The sequence below is a fragment of the Mus musculus genome, chromosome 4 (genome assembly GCF_000001635.26).
Source record: "Mus musculus strain C57BL/6J chromosome 4, GRCm38.p6 C57BL/6J".
Lineage (NCBI taxonomy): Eukaryota > Metazoa > Chordata > Mammalia > Rodentia > Muridae > Mus > Mus musculus.
The window spans coordinates 8,784,963-8,810,571 of record NC_000070.6 but is presented as its reverse complement, the minus strand read 5'-3'; the positions used below and the strand labels follow the sequence as shown (position 1 = coordinate 8,810,571).

The window sequence follows — 25,609 nt, the reverse complement described above, 5'->3', positions numbered from 1 at the left end:
TTCTGCTCCTACGAGAGCTGGTGAGCTTGCCTGGAGGCTCACACATGGGTGCTGGGTGGTCTCATAGATCTTTGAAGAAAATGAGGGTGAACAGGAACATGGTTGGGGCCAAACAGGAGAGCCAGCGTGGAGGATGACAGAGGGCACATGTCTTATAAGGGCACTCCGGCTGGCTTCCATACATAACACTCAAACCACAGTTAAAGACCTTTTAGAATTCCCTCCAACCTTTTATCAGTTTCAATTAAATGTGCATTTTAAACTGCTTCTCACCAGTGCAAAGCCTAGATATTCTAGAATATGGCCAATACGTACGAACATCTCATTTTACTCTAGTGGGCTTATGAAAGGTCCTAACCATAACACAGCTTTGCTTTTTTTTTTTTTTTTTTTTGAGACAGAGTTTCTCTGTATAGCCCTCCTGTCCTGTCCTGGAACTCACTTTGTAGAGCAGGCCGGCCTCGAACTCAGAAATCCACCTGCCTCTGCCTCCTGAGTGCTGGGATTAAAGGCGTGTGCCATGTCCCCAAGTAAACAAAAATTTTGTTTGCTGTCTTCTGTTTAACTGGCTACACATAAAACATGGCCATGTTCTTCTGTGGAGCTTCAACTCCAGCTGCTAACTACATTTCACGTAAGTGTGCACATGCTTCCCGGAGAGAATGCTGAGTCATGACTCTCTACAAGAATTCACTAAAGACATCTCCTTTGTCCATCCTCCAGCAGCCCACAGTACCAGTGTGCAGAAACTTCCATACTCTGCAGACTCAATGAATGATAGGGTGATAACGCACAGCTTCACATACGCACACACACAAACACTGAGATCACTCCTTGGCCAGCTACTGTCTAACCTGACAGTGCTCTGAGTATTTTCATGAGTTCAATAGACATTTGAAAATGGGTATTCTTTTCCTTCCCCAGGAATGAATGTAAAGGAATCATAACAGGTTACAGGAAACCTGATGTTTTGGCTATATTAACATATTTGTCTCACTGTTCATGTGACCAAGGAGCCAAGCCTAGTTCTCTAACGTGGCCTGAAACAGCCGTTAGCACATGATAACCTGCACCCTCAAGGAAAGAATAGCCTTGCTAAATTAGACAGCTCTTCTACTCAAAACTATACAAATAATGAACAAAAAATGAAAAAGTATACAGAGAAGAATAATAAACTGCTTCTGGTCTAATATATTTCATACTCAAACAGAGATAGTGAGTTACAGAGTACTGAGTGAGAAAATAAAGATATTCTGGAGACTATAGTTAAGACTTTAACTTTATAAAATGTTCTATTTTTTATTGTTATGTTCAATTATCCTGGAATCTAATATAACTCCTTATGGAGAAAACATATGTTAAATAAAGAAAAATAAATGTTAGGGGATAGTATCTCTCCTGTGTATATAGTACACCCAGATTCTGACTCTAAGATAACTTCTGACCTTATGATTCTAAAAGGAAAAGGGCTTGGATTATTTTCTATAGATAGATGGCATATAGGAAGTGCTATAACTAAATATGGAAAACAAAACACCTATGCACTCTAAATATCTACACACACATTCAAACATACCTCAATGTTCATATACAAGACCCCTCTCCTGGGTCTTGGGGACATTAACTTGTGTTTAGGACAATATTTAAATGCCAAGCCACGCCCACTGTCATGGTGTGTGAAGCTGAGGTGGCTCTCCCTGGGAGACAATTCTTAAATTATTCATAGTAAGAGGAAGCACAGCTAGAGTCCACAGGAAAATATCAAATTTCTTTTTCTTTCCACGTGCAATATTGTCCCCTGTTATCATTTTTTAAAATGATAAACTTATAGCAATTATAAATTAAAGCAACGAATGTTGAGAACATTTGCAGTTTAAAAAGTTAGTGGCTGTTAATGGTCTGTCTCTTCTGATGGAGTTTTAGCAGCCTCTGAGCGGCGGCAGCGGATGAGCATCTGTGGGCTCTCTACAATCCTTACATTCAGACAGTTCCTGTCTTCCAGAGAACTTTTCCTACCAATTTTCTCCATTCCCACATTCACCAAGCCAATAAATCAGTGGTTCTCAACCCAGGTCATGACCCCTTTGAGGCTTGAACAACCTTCTTGCAGGGGTCACGTATCAGACACCCTGCTTATCAGATATTTACATTTCAATTCATAACAGTAACAAGATTACAGTTATAAGTAGTAATGAAAAAAATTTTCTGGTGGGGGGGGTCACCATAACATAAGGAGCTGTGTTAAAGGGTCACGAATTAGGGAGGTTGAGAGCCATTTCAATAAATGTTCCATCTTCATATACATCTGCAATGACATCTAATGCCTTACAGCGAGCCACACGGGGCTGTAATATCAATTTGTAATCCATAGGTACCTGCCAGTAAAGGTGGGCAGAGGGGGAAAAACTAAGTTCTTTGAAGCAGGCAAAACAGAAAGAAAAGCCATGTCCGCATCAGGTACAATCTCACTAGCTATGGAGAATAGAGTTAATTATAATCTCAGCTCTAAGCCTGCTAAGTATGCCTGCCGAAGTACTACAAGTTCAACAGACATGAGTGCATCCCATTCCAAGAACACAGCTATCTTCCTCAAGTAGCGCCAGTCCAGTGAAGGGGACCACTCTTTGAAGCATGCCAACTATTTACATTTTACCATATATCTGTACTCACAAACTAACAGTTCTAGAGACATTAGGAAAAGGCAGCCTTTGTAACGAGCTAAGTAGTGCTCGTGTCTGTTCCAACACGTGACAAACCTGCCTTGGTTTTTATCATTTGATCCATTAGGGCATGAAGCTACAAACTCAGTTACCAACTGCATCCTCCACACTCCACCTCAACACCCGATTTGAAGTACGTTGACTTGTTGCTCCGGATAGTTTTTATAGGAGCATGTAGTGTATATGGTAATAAGTGTGCAAATCCTGAGTATGTGAGAAAAGAGGGACATGCAAGCCTACTGTTGGTGCAGGGGTATCTCAATAAGCTCTCAGTTTAAAAAATACAAGTTCTATTTTTATGTATGTGTGCGTGCACATATATGACTGCAGGTCAAGAGAGGGCATTGGATCATTTGGAGTTGGCGTTACGTTACAGGTCATTTTGAAACATTCAAAAAGGGTGCTGGGAACTGAACTCATGTCCTCTGGAAGCAGGAAGTGCTCCTGACTTCTCAGTCACCTCTTCAGCCCCAACCGATGATACATTAACAGAAACAATTGTGTTAAGTGCCTGTGCTCACCAGTATTTTGTTGCTGGTAGCGTGCTTGTCTGTCTGTCTGTCTGTCTGTCTGTCTTTATTTTCCCTTGTCTGATAGTTGATAAACTTTAGGACAGCATCTAAGTTCCATGATTCTCTTGGCCACTGGGAAACTATACCTTGCATTCATTTTACTAAAAGAAATCACATTTGCTCTACATTTCAAAAGCTATGAAGAACTACTCAGGCTTGCCTGGCTGACGTATATCCACAGTACCTACTTTCTGGAGATACAAGCTCAGCATTTCCCAATCTGGGCAGGAAGGCAACTGACTCGGAGCAGAGAATTCCCAGTGCTTAGAGAACATAATGGAGTTCTTCTTTCTAACGCGCCTGGGCCACGAGCTTACCTGCTGCCACTGGCAGGCACTTTTGCTTATCAATATGAACTGTATCGGTAATAAAGATACTTTCAACATATTAAGTTATTTATGCAAAAAGTTGTAAGCAGCGTGATACAACGTCTGCTTGCCCCAGTAACAGACCGAGCCTGATGAGGGCATTGGGAGCTCCCGAGCAAGGTCTTCTTGGGAGCATTTTCTATGGAAAAGGTTGTCTGTACCTCTGGAAGTCTTAAACATTTCTTTTGAGTTTCTTGACTTCTCCAAATAGGGTTACAAAGGTTGATACATCTTAAGGTCATTGCTTAATGGAGTTTTGATTTCATTCCAGAGCAATCAATCACCAAGGGGATGCGAAGTATCACCCGACAGACACTTCATCTTATGATAATGTAGCCATTGGGCTTTTCTTTAGTTTTATTTGTTTGTCTTTTTGCTGTTACTTTTTTGAGACATGGTCACATGAAGAAACAGCTGACCTGGAACTCCTGATCCTCCGCACCCACCACCATACCCCGCGCCATAGTGGCATCTTAACAGGGCAGTATGCAGCAAACCACCTGGACGATCACCCCATGGGATCCTCATCTTTGCACAGGGCGCCGCTCACCTGCTTTTTCACTAGGCGGCTGCTCATAATCTTCTCCACCACTGGGCCTTCTGCATCAACAGATTCCTGAAAAAGAGAAAGTGGTATCAGCCGATCCCACTGGCAAGCCATCTGACCTGTGCTGCAAGCGCGAGTGGGAAAGCACCACTCCCCTCTGCCCATGCCTCCTGCCCTTTCAACCACAGGGCCCAAAGTTAACAGTGGGAAAAATTACTAAAAACAAGAAAAACCTCACACTACATACAGCAAGGCAAAGGAAGGGCTGTGCTTATGACTTCCTGACTGTGTGGTTAATTACGGAGAGAAGCACAGTCCCTCAAGCCACAACGCATCCTCCCTGGCTGCTAAGGAAAAGTAACCTGTGCGCGACAGCCGGTCAGGAGCAACTTCCCTGCACCGATATTCACGGACTGAATGCTCCCTCTGCCCTGCTACTGTAGGCAGCTCTGTCCTATGGAGGCTGTGTACAACAATTTAATAGAGATCCGATTGCCAGCTAAACACCAAGCTGCATTTAATAGGGCCTTTCAACTGGCAGCCAGTTTGTTAACTAAAGTACAGTAAGAGCAAAAAAAAAAGAATAAATAAAATCTTTGCAATAATCAATTCTGTTACTGCCCGAGCTACATACAAACTATTTTATCCATCATTTACATTGCACAGAAAATACAGTGTGCCCTGCTGGGTACTCCAAGGCAGTAATTTTATAAAGGGGTTCTGACGGTGCCAAGCAGCAGGAGATGAGCTCGAGTGGTTTATTATGGTTCCGGGAGCTACAGCACTGAATTCTCAGAGGTTCATAGTCTAGCTCAGACTCTTCCTCAGCAGAGACATTTAATTCTCCAAACCTCTGGCACATTACATATCATTGCCTTGTATAAAAATGAATTTGAGCAAGTAGGGCTTTTTAAGATACTACTGAACAATGAATTTCCCACGACACGTCAGCCAACATCAGCAGAACATTCCCCTGCCCCAAGTCCACCTCTGCCACTGAACTGCTTGGCTTCCAGGCATAAGTTCCCAGTCCACCCTGAAAGCACACATGAAACGGCGCAAGCCTGGCTGCCGACCTGCTGCTCTGACTGCGAGGTGTTGGATGGGGAGTCTCTTCCAGCAGCATCTGCATCATCTGCCTCCTCATCAGAAATCTTGAACTCCAAATCTTCAGTGTATCGCTTCCTCTTCACCTGCCTGCTGGACCGCCTCTTCTACAACAGAAGCCCAACAGTGTGAGTGTTAAAGGGCAGGCTTTGGGGCTCTGTAACACGGTACACAGTAGTAAGACTGCTTTCCTTCCTCCTTTCCTTTTCTAAATCTTAAAGGAAAACTGGCAATTTTCATCTAGAATGCCGAGTGAAAAGACATTGTGACAACCACAGCAATTATCTGGAGATATGGGGTCCTAGGACCTTGTAATGCTGCTGCTCCAAACAGCAGTCCCTTCAACAAGAACACACGGGTACAGCAAACCTTGTCCCTCACTTGGCCATCTCCATTGCGGGCAGTGGCAATACCGGAGGTGCACAGTGGACCTATGGCAGTCTAGCACACTCTGCTCTTATTTCTCTATGACTGAAAAGTATAATGTAGAGAGCCCACCAACAACAGTGCATTAGAAAATAATCTACAGGCTATAAAGGTTAATACAAACATTGTTATATTGTTATTTCTCAAGGTATTCCAATGCACTTTACTCTGGGGCCTGAAAGAAACAGTTCGGGGCTGGAGATGTCCGCCTCAGTGCTAAGCACTTACGAAGAATGCACAGAGCCCCAGGTCAATTCCTAGTCCTGGAGAAGGAGGGAGAAGTGGGAACCACACGCACATCTCATAATGAGTAGCTTTGGTAAGTAGGGTGGCGTTGTTTGTTTGTTTATCTGGGGACAGATTCTCACTATGTAGCCAGGGCTGGCCTGAAATTCACAACCAAGCTAGGCTCCAACCCCCAAGAGGTCTGCCTGTCTCTGTCTCCCAAATGCTTGGATTAAAGTTGTGTGCCACTCTGCCTGGCAGTTCTAGTTTTAATACAACTTTTTACCATGCTGCTGCAAATGTCAAAGCCTGGTAGTCAGTACGACTGCTGGCGAATGTTCATGTTTGTGGTCAAGCACAACCCGGCACAGCCTGTGCAGGACGACATAGATGTGTGAAGCCTATGACCTACCAGCGCCACTTCCGGTAAGCTACGTGATATATTTGGAAATCTGTCCATGGTAAATTGATGAATGAAAGCAAATCACGTGACTGCAAAAGTCACTTATGACTCTACTTAAGACAAATGCAAACTGTTTCTCTATCTGGATGGGCAGACGATCAAGAGCCCTCTGAAGAGGAAGAGAATCTGCTGCTTAGGCGCAATGCATAGCGCTTTACTTCTCTACCGCTCCAGAAATACTCCTGGAGAAGCTACCTGTGTGTGCTTCCGCTAACAGGGACAACCTGAAGAAATAAAAAGTGTTACTAGGTATAAGGTTCTCTCTGAATGAAGAGAGAGAATGAGTGGGGGTAGGGGTAGAACACTGTAATTTCAGCCCTAAAAGAAAATCCTTTTTAAAGAAATAAATTTCTTTTTAAAGAAATAGAGAGCAAAAAATAGGAATAAATAATGAAAGGATAATGACGCCACCGAGGAATACAGGACACAAACATTTTTCTAAGAATTACGAACTGCTGCTTCTTAAAGATTCATCAATTGTGCAGGCCAGCATTAAGATGGGAGGACGTAAAATATTCATCATACAAATGAAGAAGACATGACAGACACTGTGATCTCTTGGGGCAAGACCCACACGGCCTCAGGACGGTACCTCATAGCCTGAGAACGATTCCATTTAACCTGCTTTATAAAGATACTTTTGGTTAAAATCAGTGTGTCCTGAGGAGAAAATGAAAATGTGGCCTTGCTGTGGCCGCACCTTGTGAAAGAGTCAGTTAGAGTTAACATGTCATTAACTCTTGATGAGCAACCAGAGCATTGGAACTTTTCCCTCAAGCCCCTCACAGATGCACCACAGGAAGAAGTGTAACAAACACGCAGCCTGCGTCATCACTTCCTGTAGCAGGCACCAGGAAGACAGCTTTCTAGGCAGTTTCTGTGGCCGCCTGACTTTGGCTGTTGAATGCAGAACTGTTACTGAGACAATTAGATGGAAGCACGGAGCTTGGCCTGAACTGCTAAGTGCTTTTCCGTACCTAAAATACAGGGTGGAAAGTGGACACAAGGCAAGGAAAAGAGTGGAAAGAAAAGGGAAAATGGGGGGCGGGGGGAATCCCGGAGGAAATCCCACCCCAAACAGTAGTTCATTAGTCAGAACGGGAAATAATTCTTTTGTTTTGAGGCAGGGTCTCCTTTGGTAACTTTGGCTGGCCTCAAACTGGCAAGTGCTGGGACTAAAGGCATGTGCCACTACATCAGGCCTGTGAGAACAATTCTTAATATTATCCAAATATTTTTGTTGTAAAGTCCCAAAAGAGCACATTAAGACAAAACAACCTCAAGGATACAATGAATTTCATTATACATTCTTAGTTCCAAACTCCTTAACCAACTTTTAAGAGAAGATTCAGCACGGTTGTTGAGAGCACTTGTTGCTCTTGCGGAGGACCAAGGTTTGATTCCCTGCACCCACGTGGTGGGTCACAACCATCTTCAACCATTCTACCTTCTTAGAACCTTCTTCCAGGATGTTCTACTCAAGAAGAATGCAGTATTCAAGCTGAAGTTCTCTGCAGGGGGCCACATATTACAGACCCTTGGGCCTTGGGTAGGAAGATCTGAGGATATATTACAGGTAAGAGGAAGCCCAACTGGTCCCTAAGGGCTGGCTGCCTATTCCAATGGGACCCACTCCCTGATAATTCAGATGTCACTTGCACAAGCCACATTCCCAGCCATCCCAAAGGACCAGACTGGCATGCATCCACGGAACCTATCAAGGAAATAACTCACAACTGTCATGCATACTTTTGAGACCTCTGTCAGTCCAAATAGTGAAGGCAGCAAGCTTCATACACAAGAACCCGAATTCCTACTACTCACTTTTAGACCTCAGGAGAATCTAACACTGAACCAGTTACCATCTGGGATACCACTGACTTATTGATCAAAATTCTATCATGAATATATCACATCTCCAACCATGTGCTATAAATAAGCTACAAAGTATGTTTTGGTTTTTATTAAAAAAAAAAAAAAATTAACAAGGGCAAGATGGGTGGCTCAGTCAGGAAAGTGCTTTCCTTGCAAGCAAGAGGCCTCAGCCTTGCTCCTTTGAACAGAAAGCAAGGCATAAAAGGACATGCTCACAATTCCAGCATTAGGGAGTGGAGACAAGATCTCTGGGGCTCACAGGCCAGCCAAGGCTAGCATGCTTCACTAATCCAAATCAGTGAGGGAGCCTGTCTCAAAAACACAGGGTGGTTAGCTCCTAAAAGAATGACACCTGAGGGTGGCCTCTTGCCTCCACATGAATGTACACACGTGCACATGTGCGCGCGCACACACACACACACACACTCGAGGGAGAGGGAGAAATCAAATAAAAATTGACCAAAAAAAATTTAGAAAAAAATTTAAATGTGAATGATACTTTAAATGAAGCGATATAATAGCAACGCTAAAAATGCTTAAAACAGCATAACCATTAAAACATACATTTGTGGAAATAAAGGGCAGCTCTTTGCTTTAGTAATCTCAAAGCTCAGAAGGCCCTAGAGTAAGCTGGGTTTCTGTGGGCTCTGGCTCTCTTCACTGTGGATATAATGTTCCAGACAACAATAAGGCCATCACACACACACCTGACAAACAAAGCCTGGAGAGACCTGGCGTGCTTTACATGTGGCTAAAGTTACCCCACTCCCCAGCTGGAGCCCCGAAGGGAATAATGGTGTTACCTGGACACCTGGGTCTTCGTCCTCTTCAGGAGCGGGGGACGGTGGGGGTGTTTTGTCCAAGTCTGAATTTTCAGAACCTTCTGTTTTTCCTTTGTTGACCTTCTTCTTCAAAGCACTTGCTTCTGAATCCGGTTTCTTATTACTAGAATTCAAAGTACATCACTTAGCGTACACCTTCGGTGTGGTTTCCCACATGCCCCAAACCTTCTCTTTCTGTTAATAAAGAGTGGTGGCAAAGGCCAGGTCGATGGGTCTTGGGCGCTTTTCATTAAATGGTACTCCTAATTAAGGTTTGACAACAAAACTTATAATTGATGACCTTCAGCAAATTTCTCACCCATTGAAACAGAACTGGATGTAGAACTTTGAACACTTCACAGAATTCTACCCCCAGCCCCTGCTGACATACAAAGCTGTGACAAAAAACCTAGGATGTCTCTTTGCTAAAAAGTCGGGTGAAGACCAATTCTTTTAACCAAAGGGGGGAAAAATACCATCTAATGACTATACCCTTATTTCTCTGGCACAGAGTTTCACACAGTCATTTTTTAAGTCCAATGGTGACCGGTACATTTTTACTAAAAATTAATTTCCTAGAAATACATAATTTTATTTAATTCGGTGTTCTTGTCTATGAGTAAGTTTCCTTTTGGTGCTAAGCATTTTGGAGGGATAGCCACACTTGGCCTTCATTTCCTCCAGTGCTAGCAACTGGACATGCTGGACAAGAGCTCTCTCTACCACTGAGGCCACCACCAGCCCCACAATTAGCATTTCTACCAAAAGCTAAGTCTTTGAAATTATAAGCGTGTGCTTGTTTCTCACCAATAACTGAAGCTCGCTTTCCATGTTCCTGAGAAACACCAGGAGTTGAATGGTAAACCAAAACACAGGAAAAATAAAATTCTTGGGTTATCCCCACCCCCAAAACCGTTCCTCACAGTACTTTTAGAGCAAACACTCAGTGTTCCCTTTCATCTACACTCTGCACCCAAGACTTCTTACCATCAAATGACTGTTTGTTATATATACAACACAGAAAATGTATGATCCGAATACCAGCCTTCTGTTTTGTTTTGTTTTTTTTACTATTTCTAGGGTGCCTCAAGCTCTAAGTAGCTTGAAAAACTAAAGATACATATTTCAAAACCCCACATTTATTAAATGTTATAAAGTCCCAGAGAAGCTCACCAAGAGAGGCCCTAAGAAAGATGTTGTTGAGCCACTAGGAAGAGGCTGCAGCAGCTAATGATTCTAAGTACAGATGTGTCACGTTAAACCCTTCCAAAGTGTGTCAATAGCGTTTCCGGCACACACCTAGGGCAGCGTTCTCCACTAATATGTTTTTGATCATCTTAAACCTGTTGTTTTTTACATACTCAGAGCTTATTTTGATACATGAGCATTTTAGCATAGCAAACAGCTACATCAGGAAACAACTGAAAACAATTCAAGATGATCACAAATAGCAGTTACATTTCAAAAATTGATTTTATTTACAAAAAATTAAAAAATAAAAAGAGGTGGTGTGACTAAGTCAGAGAAATCCACAGACAGCAGAATATTTTTTAAATTAAAAAATTCATGCAGCAGTTCCTGAGGAGAGTGTCCTGGTGTTTACACTACACACTGACAGAAGTCTCCCCTACCATGAGGCTCCATTTCCAGCATTTATTTCCGCTCTAACTGCCACAAATTATACAATACTACAGCTGAACACTGGGCCCCTTTCCTTTCATCTGCACGCCAAGAGCAATCAGATTACCCTGGTAACCAGCGGTCACGTGACCAGCACCTGCTCTTTTGGCTGGATGCCACTGACTAAAGCCATCTGCTTCCCTCAATCAGCTTTCAAACACTCTCAACACCTGCGCTGCAGTGTTTTGTGGTTTCTTTTATAAAATCAGTGCAAAACTGCTTCCAAAACTTTACATATTTCTCGAATTTGTTTAAATCAGAGGTAGGTCTGTCAAAGAGCTGAACCACTGCCAGGTAAACTGAGCGGCGGTGCATGTTTTCCATGGTGACCTCGATCAAGCAGCGCGGAGGATGGAGTTCAAGTTTGTGGGGTTTCGGGCTGTGCAAGCGGCACCCTGCAGGAGCAAAGGCTGCCTGTCTGCTTAGTGCCCAGAGCCAGGTTTGAGGAAACATCTATTTGCTGGGGGACAGAAACACTAATGACTTTCCATCTGCTCCATCCAAGGATGCACTGTACAGAACCTCCAAGATGGCTGGAAGTCAGACAGGCAGGGCCTCTCCAAATGCTTAGACAAAAACCTCCCAGCCCAGGCAAGCACTTTCAGTTCTGATTACTGCAAGAGGCAAACTCATTAGAGCTCACGACATTCCTGCTGAGGCACAGCTAGGTTCTCCCACCCACCAGTATACAATCAAGCACCCTAAGAAGTCAGAAAAAGACTAAGGGGTCTTCAGTGGCCACCCAGACACTTTATAAACCAGGACAATATTCAATCACTTACATCACATCATTATGATTTTGGAATAAGCCAATCTGGACTCCTATGAAGTGTAATATTCAAACTGTTTTGACCTACGTAAAACACAAGTCAATTTTTTTCTTCTACCTGAAGTACTACAGAATGCTGGTTTCCACCAGACAGGAGTCAGCCTGAGCTCTAACCGCCACAGCTCCAACTGGGACTCTGGATAAATCACATCTAGTTTCCCTGCACCTTCATTCCCTCATCTATCCCATGAGGGCAAGATCTGCACCGCTCAGTATTTCTGTGGGTTTGAATGAGAAAAGACAAGAAAGGAGACAGCGTTGGACAGAGATGGTCACTCTCTGCACACCCCTGGAAGACAAGCAGCACATCTGTGCAGTGCATGCTCTCTCTCTGCGACCCAGACCCAGACCCACCAGTGCCAATTCAGTGGCGGAACACATGGAGAAAATCCACAAGCTTCGAGTATCAGCTCACTTAAAGAGCGTTCACAGAAGGAACACCGATGATAGCGTTAGTCACTAGCTGAAAGAACACACGGCACGTTCACCCTGCCACTACCACTGCTTCAGCCAAGCACCTGCCATACCAACCTAAATGACAACAGTCACTGCCTGTCACTTCACTCTCGCCCCAAGGCAAGGGTCCCCAGCATGAGACCAGTGGGAAAAGAGCAGAGTCCACCTACCATCCTGTTTATATCTGTAAGGTTCAAACTGCCAGACTCCAAACACAGCCATATACTCGTTCTTCTTCCAAACTGTGTTCAAAGCTGGAATATGCAAACAGGACATCTGCGCTGGTTGTAGGGATGAGAATACTGTTAGGCACTCCCTAAGCCAGCACTATGACACTGGAGGCTGCGTGGTGCAGATCCAGAGCTCTGGTGTACTTCCAACAGTTGCAACGATGCCTTCTCAGAACCTTGGTCTAAAAGCAGGACCTCGAGGAAAGCTAGCCACGCACAGGCCCCACTGTTAGCTCTTACTCTGCTCAGCATCCTGATGGAGCCAGATCACCAATGCCATCTCCTCTCCGCAGGTTACTAAAATCTCAGGAAGTAGTCCTTAAATTAAATCCCCAGTGTGTGATGTCTGCAAATCTCAGTACTGGGGTGCCACTCCTTCCAACCTATACAAGTCACAACATTCGCTTCTTTCTGCTCCTCACAGCCATGCTCGGCAGGCAAATGCAATGTGGCCTCTGCTCCCTTGAAGCCTACCTGCTCCTCTGCAAGGCTTAGCTGACAGATCTTGGAATGAGTTCCAAGAATCATTTTCAGAACGACACAGCAGTCTAGATCAGGTATGATTACAAATTCCTACTTAGGTGTCACACAACATGTAAATACTTAAAACACTAAAAAAATGGATGTCAACATTACTGGGTTGTATTAAAATCAAAGCACTGTGTATCTTTCATCAACGATCTTGTGAGCTAAAAGGAACTATCTCTGAATTCCTACTGCCTGCTTAAGATGGGCTTATAGGCTGCTTATGTTTCTTTTCCTATTTAAACAATTTAATAGCAAGTACAAAGTTCTTTTGTGTGTATGTGTGTGTGTGTGTGTGGGGGGGGGGGGGGGGAAGAGTTCCAAGACAGGGTTTTTCTAGGTAGTCCTGGTTGTCCTGGACTGTAGACCAGGCTAGCCTCAAATTCAAGAGATCTGCCCACCTCTGCCTCCAGAGTCCTGGGATTAAAGGCGTATAAAACTAAAAATATACTACATAACCAGGAGACAGCGCTGGGAAGATGACTCAGGGAAGGGGGGGGGGGGGGTGATCACACAGAAGCCTGTTACCCTGCGTCGGTCCTGAGAACCTCTGGTCCCACACGCACGCTGTGGGGTGGGCTCACATACACAATAAAAACAAACATTTTTAAAAGCTAAGCAAAAGCTGGACTAGCATCTACATTCATGATGAACCATCTCTGAAGCTCAGAGCTGAAGAGCTGGGTGAGCTGCCAGTGTTTGTCTCAGACACAGGAGGCCCAGGGTGCTGAAGGGGAGGGGGAGAGAGGGGGAGGGGGAGAGAGGGGGAGGGGAGAAAGAAGGAAGGAAAGAAAAAGAAAGAAGAAAAAACCCAAAGGATGACAGTGTGAAATGAGGTGATAATAAACTTGAGGGAAACAGGAAGTTTTCAAAATCAATACAATAAATTACCATTTATAAATTTTATCCCCAAGTCAAAAATCCAACCTCCTCCTATCTTCCTTAATCAGCAATACGAGAGAAATACAAATACTGATCTATCTATCCTGCCCCACAGACTTAGATACAGAGGTTCTACTCGTTCTAGTGAGTCCTGGAAATCAAACATAAATCCAGTGACACCCTGGAAATTTGAAAGGCCACTGTTGCTCCTGAAGCCTCGTGTTTCACACCTTATTATAGGAGCAGACTCACAGCGGCCAGCCCCACAGCTCATTAGTTCCATGGTTATCCCAGCGCCGTGCACCACCTGGAGGAGAATGCTTAGGTGCAATCACAAACTCCACGTTCAGAGCTGCACTGTTGTCAGGTATGTCCTCGGGAGTTCACTTCTGGAAGGACCCCTATTTAGCTGAAGACATAACACACCAAAAACACAGAGTGGAAGCCATTGCCTAAGATGGGGCTGGTGGATCAGAGCTGACCAACTCTTGTGTGAGAAATTGCAGGCTTTCTAAACAAGGCTTTATCCAAAGAGCCAGAGCTTATTAGAAAGCCTGGGCTAGCCTGATTTACGACAAAACAGAATGCAGTTAAATAGTCATTAGTGTCAACCTACAGATCTTCATTCTCAGAAGAAACTTTAAAAAGGACCCATATCATGAAACCAAATGTGATGAGGAGTGAGTCAGTTAATAAAGGTGACTGGCAGTGGGCGGGAGCTAGTGACCTGGCAGGCCCCAAGGATAAAGTAAGTTAATGAGGACTCTCGTTACAGTGGGAGAAATCAACCTTGAAACTTAGGTCAGGACGATTAATCAGGAACATTATTAGGATTCAAGCTTCTCCAAAATATTACACCATCTTCTTTAAAAAGGGCACTGAGACAGATTCTTCGAACTGATATGCTGGAGGGGCGTGTGCGCATGAGCGGACCATGAGTCGGTCCCTGTCCAGTCTCTCCCAGACCTGGAGCTCAGCTATTGGCTAGGCTGACTGCACAGCAAGCTCAACCTGGTTTTGCTTCCCCAGAGCAACAATTACAAACCCATGCCACCACACCCAGCTTTCATATAGCTACTGGCTATTCAAATTCAGGTCCCTATACTTGCATAGCAAGCATAATCTTAGTAGGCTAGGCTAGACTTGAACGTGTAGCAGTCTTCCTGTTCAACCTCCCAGACAGCTTGGATTAGGTGTGAAGTAATGCATCCAACAACAACAGACTTTTCAATTTACTGATGTTAACCAATAAGAACTGCCACATAGGATGTGGGTCAGAGGTATTACAATTCTAAAGATTCAGGCTGGCATAACAGAGTATTACAATTCTAAAGATTCAGGCTGGCATAACAGAACACAGTATACTTGGTGGACAGCAGGGCTCAACGTTGATGAAAAGTGCATCTAGTTTCAAAAATCAGAAGCCCTCTGAGCCCTTACTACTTGGTTTTTAAATAGTGAAAATAAAAAGTAACAGATTTAAAAAAAAAAAAAAACAACACACCACAGAAACTAGCAACAGAAGAAATTTACTTTGGTATAATAAAAGCTTTATGAAAAATCTACAGCTAATGCTCTACTAAATAGGGAAACCCAAAAGTGTCTCTTTCTTTTATTTGGTAGCAGTGGGGTGTGTGGGGGTGTCTCACTATGTAGTGCTGGCTAGCCTGGTGCTTGGGGTGATCCACCTGCCTCTGTCTCCTATGTGTTAGAATTAAAGGCATGTGCAACCTGCCTGGATCTGGACGTCTTTCCATTCTTGTGTGTGTGTGTGTGTGTGTGTGTGTGTGTGTGTGTGTGTGTGTGTGTTTGGAATTGGTATCTAAGTCTCAGGTAGAGCCATAAAGTATCGAGTGATACAAAAGCGAGGGAAGACGAAGTCAAGTCTCCTCTACTTGCCCCTGATATGAGCTGGTCCTTCAGAGCGCCTAAAGACCACAGGCTCTAACGCGCTCACTCTTGACACTTTCAACAAAGTAACAGGATGCAAAATTAGCATCCCAATACCAGTAGCTTTTCCGTGGGTTGACAACAAATTTGCCCAGAAAGAACTAGAGTGGAGAAATCAAGATAGCTTTAAAAATACTTTTGTTTTGTTTTATTATTTTTTTTCCAGATAGAGTTTCTGCGTACCAGGCTGGCCTTGAACTCAGAGATCTGCCTGCTTCAGCCTCCCAAGTGCTGGGATTAAAGGTGTGTGCCACCACGCCCAGCAAGAACTTTTTTAATTAAAAATAAAAAATGTAACTAAGAATAAAACCACCCAGTGTAGTTAGGTAATTTTTCGATGGTGAAGATGGTGAACGAGACACTAGAAGACCCCACACGCTTTGACTGCGAGAATTGAGGCTTGTGACAATGTCTATATTACTGAAAGCAATCCCTATAAAATTCCAACGACATTCTTCACAGAAAAGAAACAGGAATCTCAAAAATCACATGGAAACGCACGTGTATGAGCACGAGTGTGCACCCCCCACCCCAAGCAATCCAGGGCAGAAAAGGGAATACCTGATCCCAAAATGTGCTACAGGGCCACAGTGGCAACAACAACAACAGGAAGGCACAAATACACATCTAAACCAGGGGAATGGAACGGAGAACCCAGTGATGAACTCACACAGCTACAGTCTCAAAGACATACTCGGAAAAGACAGCCTTGTCAGCACGTGGTGCTGGGAACATGGGATAGCCACCCTAGAAAATCCCAATTCAAAATGTATCAAGGACCTTACTGCAGGGGTTCTCGACCTTGTTAACACTGTGAGTCTTTAAGATGGCTCCTCGGGTTGTGGTGGCTATCTTTGTTGCTACTTTATAACTGTAATTTTGTTACTGTTGTGAACAGTAATATAAATATCTGATCTCCAGGATATCTGATAGGTGGCCCCTATGAAGGGGTCAAGACCCACAGGTAAAGAACCATTGTTTTATTTTCAGTGCTGAAACTGAAACAACAGAGTCAAAACAAGACGCAGGTATACACAAGGGTGCTTTCTTTGACAAGGACCCCAACAGTGTAAGACAATTCCAAAATCTGACAAATGAGAACAAATACAATTAAAAATTCCTATATAGCAAAGAGACAGCCAACAGAATGGGAGAAAATCTTCACCAACTGTGCGTCAGACAGAGGTTGTTAACTTCTTTAATATATAACCCCAAACAACCATCCACTCAGATGGGTGAACGAATGGAAGAAAAAATTCCCAAAAGAACTGCATATGGCTGACTACTAACTACGTGAAAAGGGTTCCCTAGCCTTCACCTATCAGGGAAATGCAAATTATGACTGTGCTGAGATTCCCATCTCTCCTCAAGTGGCTGTCATCATAAATAGCAACATTAACAAATGCTGGAGAGAACTCGGGCAGAGGGGAACCCTAATCACTCTGGGTGAGAATGTAATGTGGAAATCAGTGTACAGGTTCCTCAAGAGACTAAAAATAGAACTTCCATATAACTCAGTTCTGCCACTCCTGGACAAATCTAAGTCGGTGCACCACAGAGAAACGGGCACATCCGTATTTACCGCAGCACTCTTTATAATAGCCAAGACATGGAACCATCCCAGGTGCTCTCAAGCGAGTGTGTGGTGTATGTGTGTGTGTATATGTGTGTGTGTGTGTGTGTGTGTGTGTGTGTGTGTTTGTGTGTGTGTATCACACAGTGGAATGGTATCTGGCCATAAGGATGAAATTATGCCGTTTTCAGAAAAAGTTAATGGAACTAAATAACACCCATGTTAAACAAAATAAGCTGCAGGCACACAGACAAGTGCTTCATGTTTTCTCTCTTACGGGAAATCTAGATCCATGCACTATGCACATATACAAGCACGCGTGTGCGAACACATACACCCTAGATATTCAGAAGAGGGGTGCTGTTTGAGGAAAAGAGTGGATGTGAGAAGAATCAGGACAGATACAAGACAAATACAATAATGTGCATCTGTGAAAATTACATAATGAAACCCATTTCGTAAGCCACATGAAAATTATTTTTAAAAAGCACAAAAGTAAGCCAGGTATGAGGGCACACGGTTTTACGACCAGCATTTTGGAGGCAGAAGCAGGAAGATCTCTGTGAGTTCAAGGCTAGCCTGGTCTACAAAGCAAGTTCCAGGCTAGCCAGGGCTGTTATACAGAGAAACTTTGTCTTAGGGGCAGGGGAGGGGACACAAATTTTTTTAAAAGATTAATTAAAGCAGCATAAAATGCAGTAAATGAGAAAGTAAAATCAGCCCTACAAAATAAGACAAAAATAAAATTTAAGTCCTACTGCCCAAAGGTATCTAACAGCATAAACTGCATAATAAACTGCAGACAGCAGAATAAACTAGTGAGAAAGCAGTTGGGACACACTGAGTAGAAGGTAACACACCAGCACACCAAGACTCTCCTCTAATGCACGCCCTGACACCTGCGCTGGGACCAGGTGACCTGCTCACCCACTAGGGCAACCTAAAAAGCTTGGGTGTACTAGAAAACATAGAGGCTGGAGAGATGGCTCAGCGGTTAAGAGCACAGACTGCTCTTCTAGAGGTCCTGAGTTCAATTTCTAGCAACCACGTGGTGGCTCACTAGAAATGACACAGGATGTGAACAAAAACTACTAGCATTGAGTTCTATGAAAGTCATTACATAAAACACCCAGAAAACAGTCCTATTCGTTGTTGCCTTAAAAGGTATAGCTACTGTAGAAAAGATTCTTGCTGATACTGTAAGTACTAGATTTTTAAAAAATAGCTATCTCTCTATCTACCTACCTACCTACCTACCTACCTGTTTATCTATTTTGTGTGCATTGTACTTTCCCTGAATGTATGTCTGTGTTAAGGTCTCAGATACTGAATTATAGACAGTTGTGAGCTACCACACAGGCGCTGGGAATTGAACCCAGGTCCATTGGAAGGGCAGCCAGTGCTCTTAACTGCTGAGCCATTTCTTTATCCCCAAGTGCTACATTTTAAAGAAAGAATAGCAAAGAAAACTAGGAAAGATTGCAAGGACTAATCTGATTTTATGTTTTGAATACGTGGGACATCTTGGCATTCAACAATCAAACGCCAGGCACTGTCGTCCAGAACCAGATACCTTGCCTGAGAGCCCATGTGTGCGTGTTGGAGTGTCAGGCCCAGAGCTGCATGGCCTCCCATGGCATCTGGCAGGTCTTAACCAACTTCCCTGTAAACATCTGCTCTGCATGGTGTAGTCCCTGGGTCATTTTAAGCCAGTAATATCAGGACCTTGTCTTTAGAGTTGCTATAGTGTTAGTCATTTTCTAAAGATCATCATTCATAAGTTCACCTGGGAAAACAACAGAAAATTTTCCTGAAAGAACTAAATCTTTAACAATAATATATTCTGAAGCAAAGATGTTTGTCACGTCGTCAAGAATTAAGACTGAAAATCTACACATTGTTTTGTGGACTCAATTAAGTTGTGGAACCTGGAAAAGAAGTGCAGTCAGCTAAGATGCTGTCTTTTCACTGAAGCCCGACACCGACACAGGCCGCTTAAGCTACATGGCACTGCTGGGCCTTGCAGTACAGCACAGAGGGTGAGCCTAGTTCTACCCTACGATGCTGATGCCAACCGGAGCCTCTATGGTATGGTAGTGCCGGGCTGCTAGACGCACATTCAACTACTTGTACCATGTTTACACTCCACAGAGGGTCACCCTGGCACTCACTATCCTACTCTCTAGGCTCACAATTGTCTTCTCTGACCTGCCAGGGTGGCTGACACAGGAGAGGTCATGTTACCAACCCATATTTCAATCAGGTCAAATCAGCAGGATGGGAATTAGATGGATCAACAGTAAGGGCACAAAGGAGAAAACTGCCACCATCTACCCAAACAGGGAAGGCAGACCACTGGGAAGCGAACTACATTGCTCCACTATAGTTCAGGACTAAAAATAAAGTAAAATAAAATAAAATAAAACCATACTCTATTGAATATTTAAGGGCGTTGCGATCCTAACTTTCCGTAATTCATAGCTTTTCCTTATCTAACATTTCAGAGCTAAAGGCACACAGGTGAGGAGAAGCCAGCGAGGAAGCTGCCTGGTTCTCTCTGACATCCACTGATACCAGGAGTACTCTGGCTAGGCCCAGGCTAGCCCGGCAAGCATCATTACACAGCCAGAGACGGGACACTGCATTGTACCCATTTTCCTATTTTTCCCAAGCACTCCGACACAGTAAGGACATTTTAGCACCAATGCCAACAGCACTGTCAGCCTGCGGTCCTCTTTGCCCCTTCCTCCCAGAGATAACATGAAAGCCAAGTCTACCATAGCAAAATACACTCCTCTGTAATACTCTCCTTCAGAAAGACTTCAAAAAATATCTCTAGAGAAGTCTCCCTCTTCTACCCACTTCTGCTCAGGGCCTCCTTACCTTCCACTGCTATTTGGTGGTGTACTGGGGGAGGGGAGGACACACTCTCCTTTCCTGCAGAAACCAAAGTTGTAGCAGGTCATTGCTTTCCAGTCCACTGAAGCTCACTGCAGAGTAGATGCCCCCACCAGGGACATCCTGCATGTAGCTTACAGCGCAGTGGGGCAGCACTTGCTCTCCAAGCTGCCTGATGGTTCTCCTACTTTGAACTAGAGAGGAAGGCCCACAGCAGAGGGACTGAGGTGGCCACCCCAAAGCAGGGAACGTCTGGGGACTTGAATCGTTGTTAATGGCTCTGAGAAGACAAGGGCAGCTTTGGGACAGAAGGGTGGGCACATGCACCTCATCTCTAACGTGTCCTGACAATAAGAGACTTAGCAAGACAGGCTCGGAGGCAGAGCCAGCATGATCACCCAGGGTGCTTCTTTCTTCCCCACCAGCACTAAAGGGGCTCAAAGCTTCTTTTGCGATTTACACACTTGAAATGCACACGCATGTTTGTGTAGCCTCTCTGGCAGGCATGAGCCAAAACAAGGTCTGATTTTCCAGTGTTTTGAATCAAACTAAATCATAGCACCTAAGTGCTCTAAAGGGAAAGAAGGAACAAGATAGGAAAAGACTAGAATCTAGGAACTTCGTTCCCACAGCCGCTGTGAAGACACCTGATGTCAGATGCGTTTGGCCCCAGTTTTAGGCTGGCTTACAGAGTTGCTTTTACTTGGGACCCCTCTCGAGAAGCTTGACAGAGAGCACAATGCGAAGATATATTAGTTGACCTGAGTCTGCTGACTGAATAAGTGTTTCTTGGGTGAAAACACCCTAACTCTGTAAGATTATAATTGAGAAAATAAGTTCCTCAGGAGGAAGGTGCTAAATAAATATTAACTACTACTGTTAATGATAATTACAGGAGCTAGCAAAAAATGCATGGCCTGTGTTCTTAGTATTTTGTGTAGTTTTTAAAAATGAGAGTAGTATGTTTATTTTCTGGTTTAAAATAAAATGCTATCTTCACTCGATTGAAAAACAACATTTTCATTTCTGCTAAATTTAACAGTGGGGGTGGGGAAGGGAGCAATGAACCAAACGTGTTCCTAGAAACTACATTAGCGGCAGTCACACTGCTCCGGCTAATTCAGGCTTCAGTAGTCAAGTCACAGGCTCTGGCCAAGTCCCCTTCTTCTGTACATTCAAAGAATCTTTATGTAGCTAAATGGACCACTAAACCCTTCAAGAGTCATTCAGAGGAAGCGCTTCCTCCAAACTCTCTCTTCCCAGAGCCCGCGCATGCACAACAGAGAGCACTGAGAGGGAAAAGCAAAGCCCGGAGAGGGAAAAGCAAAGCCCGGAATCCAAGCACATGCAAAACGCAGCCTCTCCAGCGCCCGCCCGCCGAGGGCCTGCCTTTATTTTCAATATTAACAGCCAATATTTGAAAGCTATAAGGACACCCATGGAGAGCAATAAAAAACAGGTATAGGAAAAATATAAGTAAGAAAAAAAAAAAAGGAACATAGCTCTATCAGAGGAGTTGGGCCCAGAAGTAGCCCATCCCCCACCCCCACCCTGTTGTTAGGGTACAAAGTGTCTTTATCCTACTGTGTTGAGCAACTGTTTCTCCTATTTCTCCACCATCCCACGTAACTGCTTCTAGGCAGACTATTGTAGCTTCCCTGGCACAGTAAAGACACATGTGACTGTATCTTGGTTGTTGAGGATGTCCACAAATTTAACTGACTTTTAGCAGAGCCACGTGGGCACCAGAGGACCCACTCTGCACGCCCATCACCTCTGTGCATCCCTCATTACCAAGGGTGTGAGAATGATGCGGACCACCAGCAGGTCACTTCCTCATCAACACTCAAAGGACAACATGTCTGCTGGCAGTGTGGCAGCAACGACACAGCTCACACCGACGGAAAGAAGTGAGGAGCTACTAGGCTAAATTTTTCATTTCACTTGCTCATTTCCTCTGTTTCAGCCCCCTGTAGGAAAATTATTTTCTGTATAAACAAATTCATCAAGTTAACTTATTCAAGGATGGAAATAACCGGTATCACATAGCATTTTGCAAAACAAAATTGCCACTGTTGTGTTTCACGGCGTAGACGCAAACTGCTCTGGCAATTGAGCCCCAGCACTAACACAGCCCAAACCCCCCATTACCTTCATCACTGCATATCCAATTTACATAATTATTCTGCTATGCTATTCAAAATCTACATGGAGTTGTATGCATTCTCGTTATCCTTGATTCAAGGATGCTATTTCCTTGTAGATGTAACTGAACAAGGAGACCACAATTGACATACTCAATTCATCTGACCAATAGCAACAACGTGGTTTGACAAAATAATGGTTTGGTTTGTTAATTTATTTAACATCTCAATGCAATTATCCTATGTTTGGACAGCCAATCCTGAAAGACCATCAACAACGGGAAAGCTGCTGGGGATAGCCCTTACCACACTTCACTGTAAATCAGCCAGTGGTCACATGCGTGTGAAGTGATCCAAGCAAACAGAGGTGCTACCAACTCCCTCCATCTCCCAGCACCACCCCTAAACATGGCCTTTAAGTCTCTGGCACATACCTGATGCGGCTTCCTGACCCCTGTACATCTCCACACACATCACCCTGCTCCTGTCAAAGGTTCCCAAACCATTAAGACTCAAAACAGCATTTGTGTATAGCTCTAAGGGAGACAACTAGTGAGTGCCAGCAGGGAGAAGGAAGAAAGTATATTTTCTTCTTAAGTAAAAATTCCCTCCTGTCCCTACAAAAAAAAAAAAAAAAAAAAAAAAGTTGTGCTAAACACTCGGCAGAGACCTCACTCTCAGGAGTGCAGTCTCTGGCTACCCTGGAGTCAGCCCCAATAGCTCTCTGTGTGGACACAGGATCTCTAGCTGCACCAAGGAAATGCTACACACCCAGTGCTGACCAGGCTGGATTCCCGCAGGTGTCAGGGACGATACAAGGGTCACTACTACATACACCATTTCAAAGTCTGTTTCCGAACCACTCCACAGCTGGTAAGGATATGCCCAAGTAAGCTGGGAACATAGACCCTGCCTGATCAGACACGAGCTGAAGATGGTTGGAAATCTATATCGGAATCCTAGAATGATTCGATCCATTTTTACCATTAAGTATAATAATAGTAACAACAACAAAAGAAAACTGAACTGAAATTATTCTGGTACTAAAAGTGTTGGGGATAATACCGCTAAAGTCCAGAACACCCCTTTAGTACACACACCTACACCTTAAGAAAAGAGGGCACACCTTCTGTTTCAGATTTGGATTTGACTACTCTCCCTGGGGGATGTGCTTCCTCAGACCAAAGCCCAGTATTTACATTCATGCAGCAGCTTTTTAAAAACAAACACATACTGTCGGACTAAAAATTTTACCTGTATCTTACTTATCATTATAGTCCGAACACTTACCTACAAATAAGCATTCAATAAAATGCCTCTTTAATAAATGCAAAGGTTTTGTAATGAGTTCTGGGCTTAGAAAATATTCACAGGGAGGAAAAAAAAAACCTTTTCAATGAAGACTGCACAATCAAGCCTTGTCTGTAAATATAAGGGCACTGGTAAGTTTGAGTGAACGTCTATACTTGGCTTTTTGGATACCACACAAGTAATCCATGGTAAAAAGAAAACTCACAGCCTCAACCCACGGAATACGGTCGAGTTGCTGGCGGGACACTGAAGAAGCTGCCCCCTTCTCTCTCTCTCTCGGCACCTATGACCTCCTCTGTGCACTGGTGTATGTGTCTGCACATGACACAGTGTAGCCCATCAGCAAAGGGCTATAGCTCCACACAGAAAGTACGAGGCAATGACCCAACTGAGTGTGTGAGCACATAAATGTTTACATGTGCACGTGGGCTAGAGAGTGGAGTGTGTTTTCTATCAGAGTATGCGAACAGGCTCAGATTAACCGAGTCCGGCTACACTTCCATCTGGAAACCATATTTTAATATTTTCTAACATGAGCCATATTCTGAAAGACGGATTCAGATGTCTGGAACTGCTTCAGAACAGTTGTTGGAAATGTTCAGGACAAATGAAAAAAATTAGTCCTCAATGTCTTCTCTCGGATTTTCTTACTGAATAAATATGCCTTCTAGGGGGCCAGAGACTTGGTGGGGCATACAGAGCAAGAGAGGCTCTTTCCTATACCCAGAGCCCATGCCTGTTCTTGAAGCCATATCTAATGATGAGTTCCACTGTGTTTTCCCACACTGTCCACAAGGACTTCAACCTGCCGTGAAAGACCTATCCTGCTAAGCAGACACAATCAACTCTCTTTCAAATTCTGCAGTTGGCAGTAAAATGTTCAGAGCCATTCAGTGGCCTTGCTTTCCTCTGAAATCCTCCCCTATGAGTTACGGAGAGAACCAAGCACCGTTGTGGTTTTTACAAAAAGAAGCCGGCTGCAAAATAACATTTTTTTTATCCAGTAAAACTCTGCATAAATCAGCAGTTCGTAAGAGTAGAGTCCTAAAGTTTGGAATACACAAACACCTTAGCTTTGCACTGTATGAGCCAAAGTTGGTCACAAATGATCTAAAATACACAGGCACTCCACACCCCCACTCACCCAGACCCTGCAGCGTGAGGCTGGTCTGCCCCATGCGCAGCCTTTGATCACCCACAGCCTACCTTGACTTTTTGCTGGATTTGGGTTTTGGCGTGACAGTTTTTGCTTTCTTTTCCTTTGGCTCTTTGGGGATCTTCGGGGCTTTTGGGGTCTTGGGCTCTTTCTTCTCCTTCGGCTCCTTCGATTCCTTCGGATCTTTTTTGACCTTCGGCCTTTTCTTTTTCTTTTTTTCTTCCTGGGACACATCCAGTGAGTTCCTGCGCAGTTCTTGGTTTTCAACCCCACCAGGGAAGTCATCTTTACCAAAACCTTTACTGGAATCCCCTGCAGCAATGTGGTTGTTTTTCTTTTTCTTCTTCTTCTGCTGTGGCTGCTGCTCTATCGACGGCAGGTAATCGTCGCTCTTCACTAGCTGAGCGTTCTGTGCGCTGACCTGGGTCATATCCGGCACTGGCTTCTCTAGAAAGGGCTCCGATGGAGAATGCTAAGAGACACAAATGGGACTGAATTAGTCTCATTCTTCACGATGAAGAAAGGAACTAGGAGTCAATGGCTGATGGTCCTATTCTATACTCAAGGAAGCAACGTCTACAAACTAAGGGTAACAGGATTCGCCATTTTTCTCTCAGCCTAGAAACATACGAGTTTCTTTAAGGGGAATGCTTTAAATGCCAGTTTATTACTACAGAAAAGCATTAGTGCAGGAAGGGAAAGAGGCTACAGAGCTAGACATTCCACACCTTTCAACTGCAAGAACACAGGGCAAGAAGTAAAATGAAAACACAGGCTCAGCCTCAGAGGCCTCTCTCTGAATGGGGGGTGGGGGGGGGGACTCAAAGACACAGATAGAGTACAAAGAACAA

The 25,609-nt window shown here is 44.0% G+C and overlaps 1 protein-coding gene across 6 annotated transcripts in view; it reads right to left on the bottom strand.

Moving 5' to 3' along the window:
- Chd7 (chromodomain helicase DNA binding protein 7) overlaps positions 1–25,609 on the bottom strand; it is a 178,048-nt gene that overhangs the window by 57,878 nt on the left and 94,561 nt on the right. For 5 of the 6 annotated variants that reach the window (XR_003954972.1, XM_006538005.4, NM_001277149.1 and 2 more), the window contains 4 exons: positions 24,809–25,230; positions 9,107–9,248; positions 5,284–5,421; positions 4,211–4,276 (listed from right to left, as the gene is read on the bottom strand). Coding sequence is in view for 3 of the 6 variants with exons in the window: in XM_006538005.4 (XP_006538068.1) it covers positions 4,211–4,276; positions 5,284–5,421; positions 9,107–9,248; positions 24,809–25,230 (768 nt within the window). In the remaining 3 variants the exon portion in view is untranslated. Of the gene's footprint in view, positions 1–4,210; positions 4,277–5,283; positions 5,422–9,106; positions 9,249–24,808; positions 25,231–25,609 lie in introns of those variants that run through there. The other variant, XM_006538006.3, reaches the window with a different exon arrangement.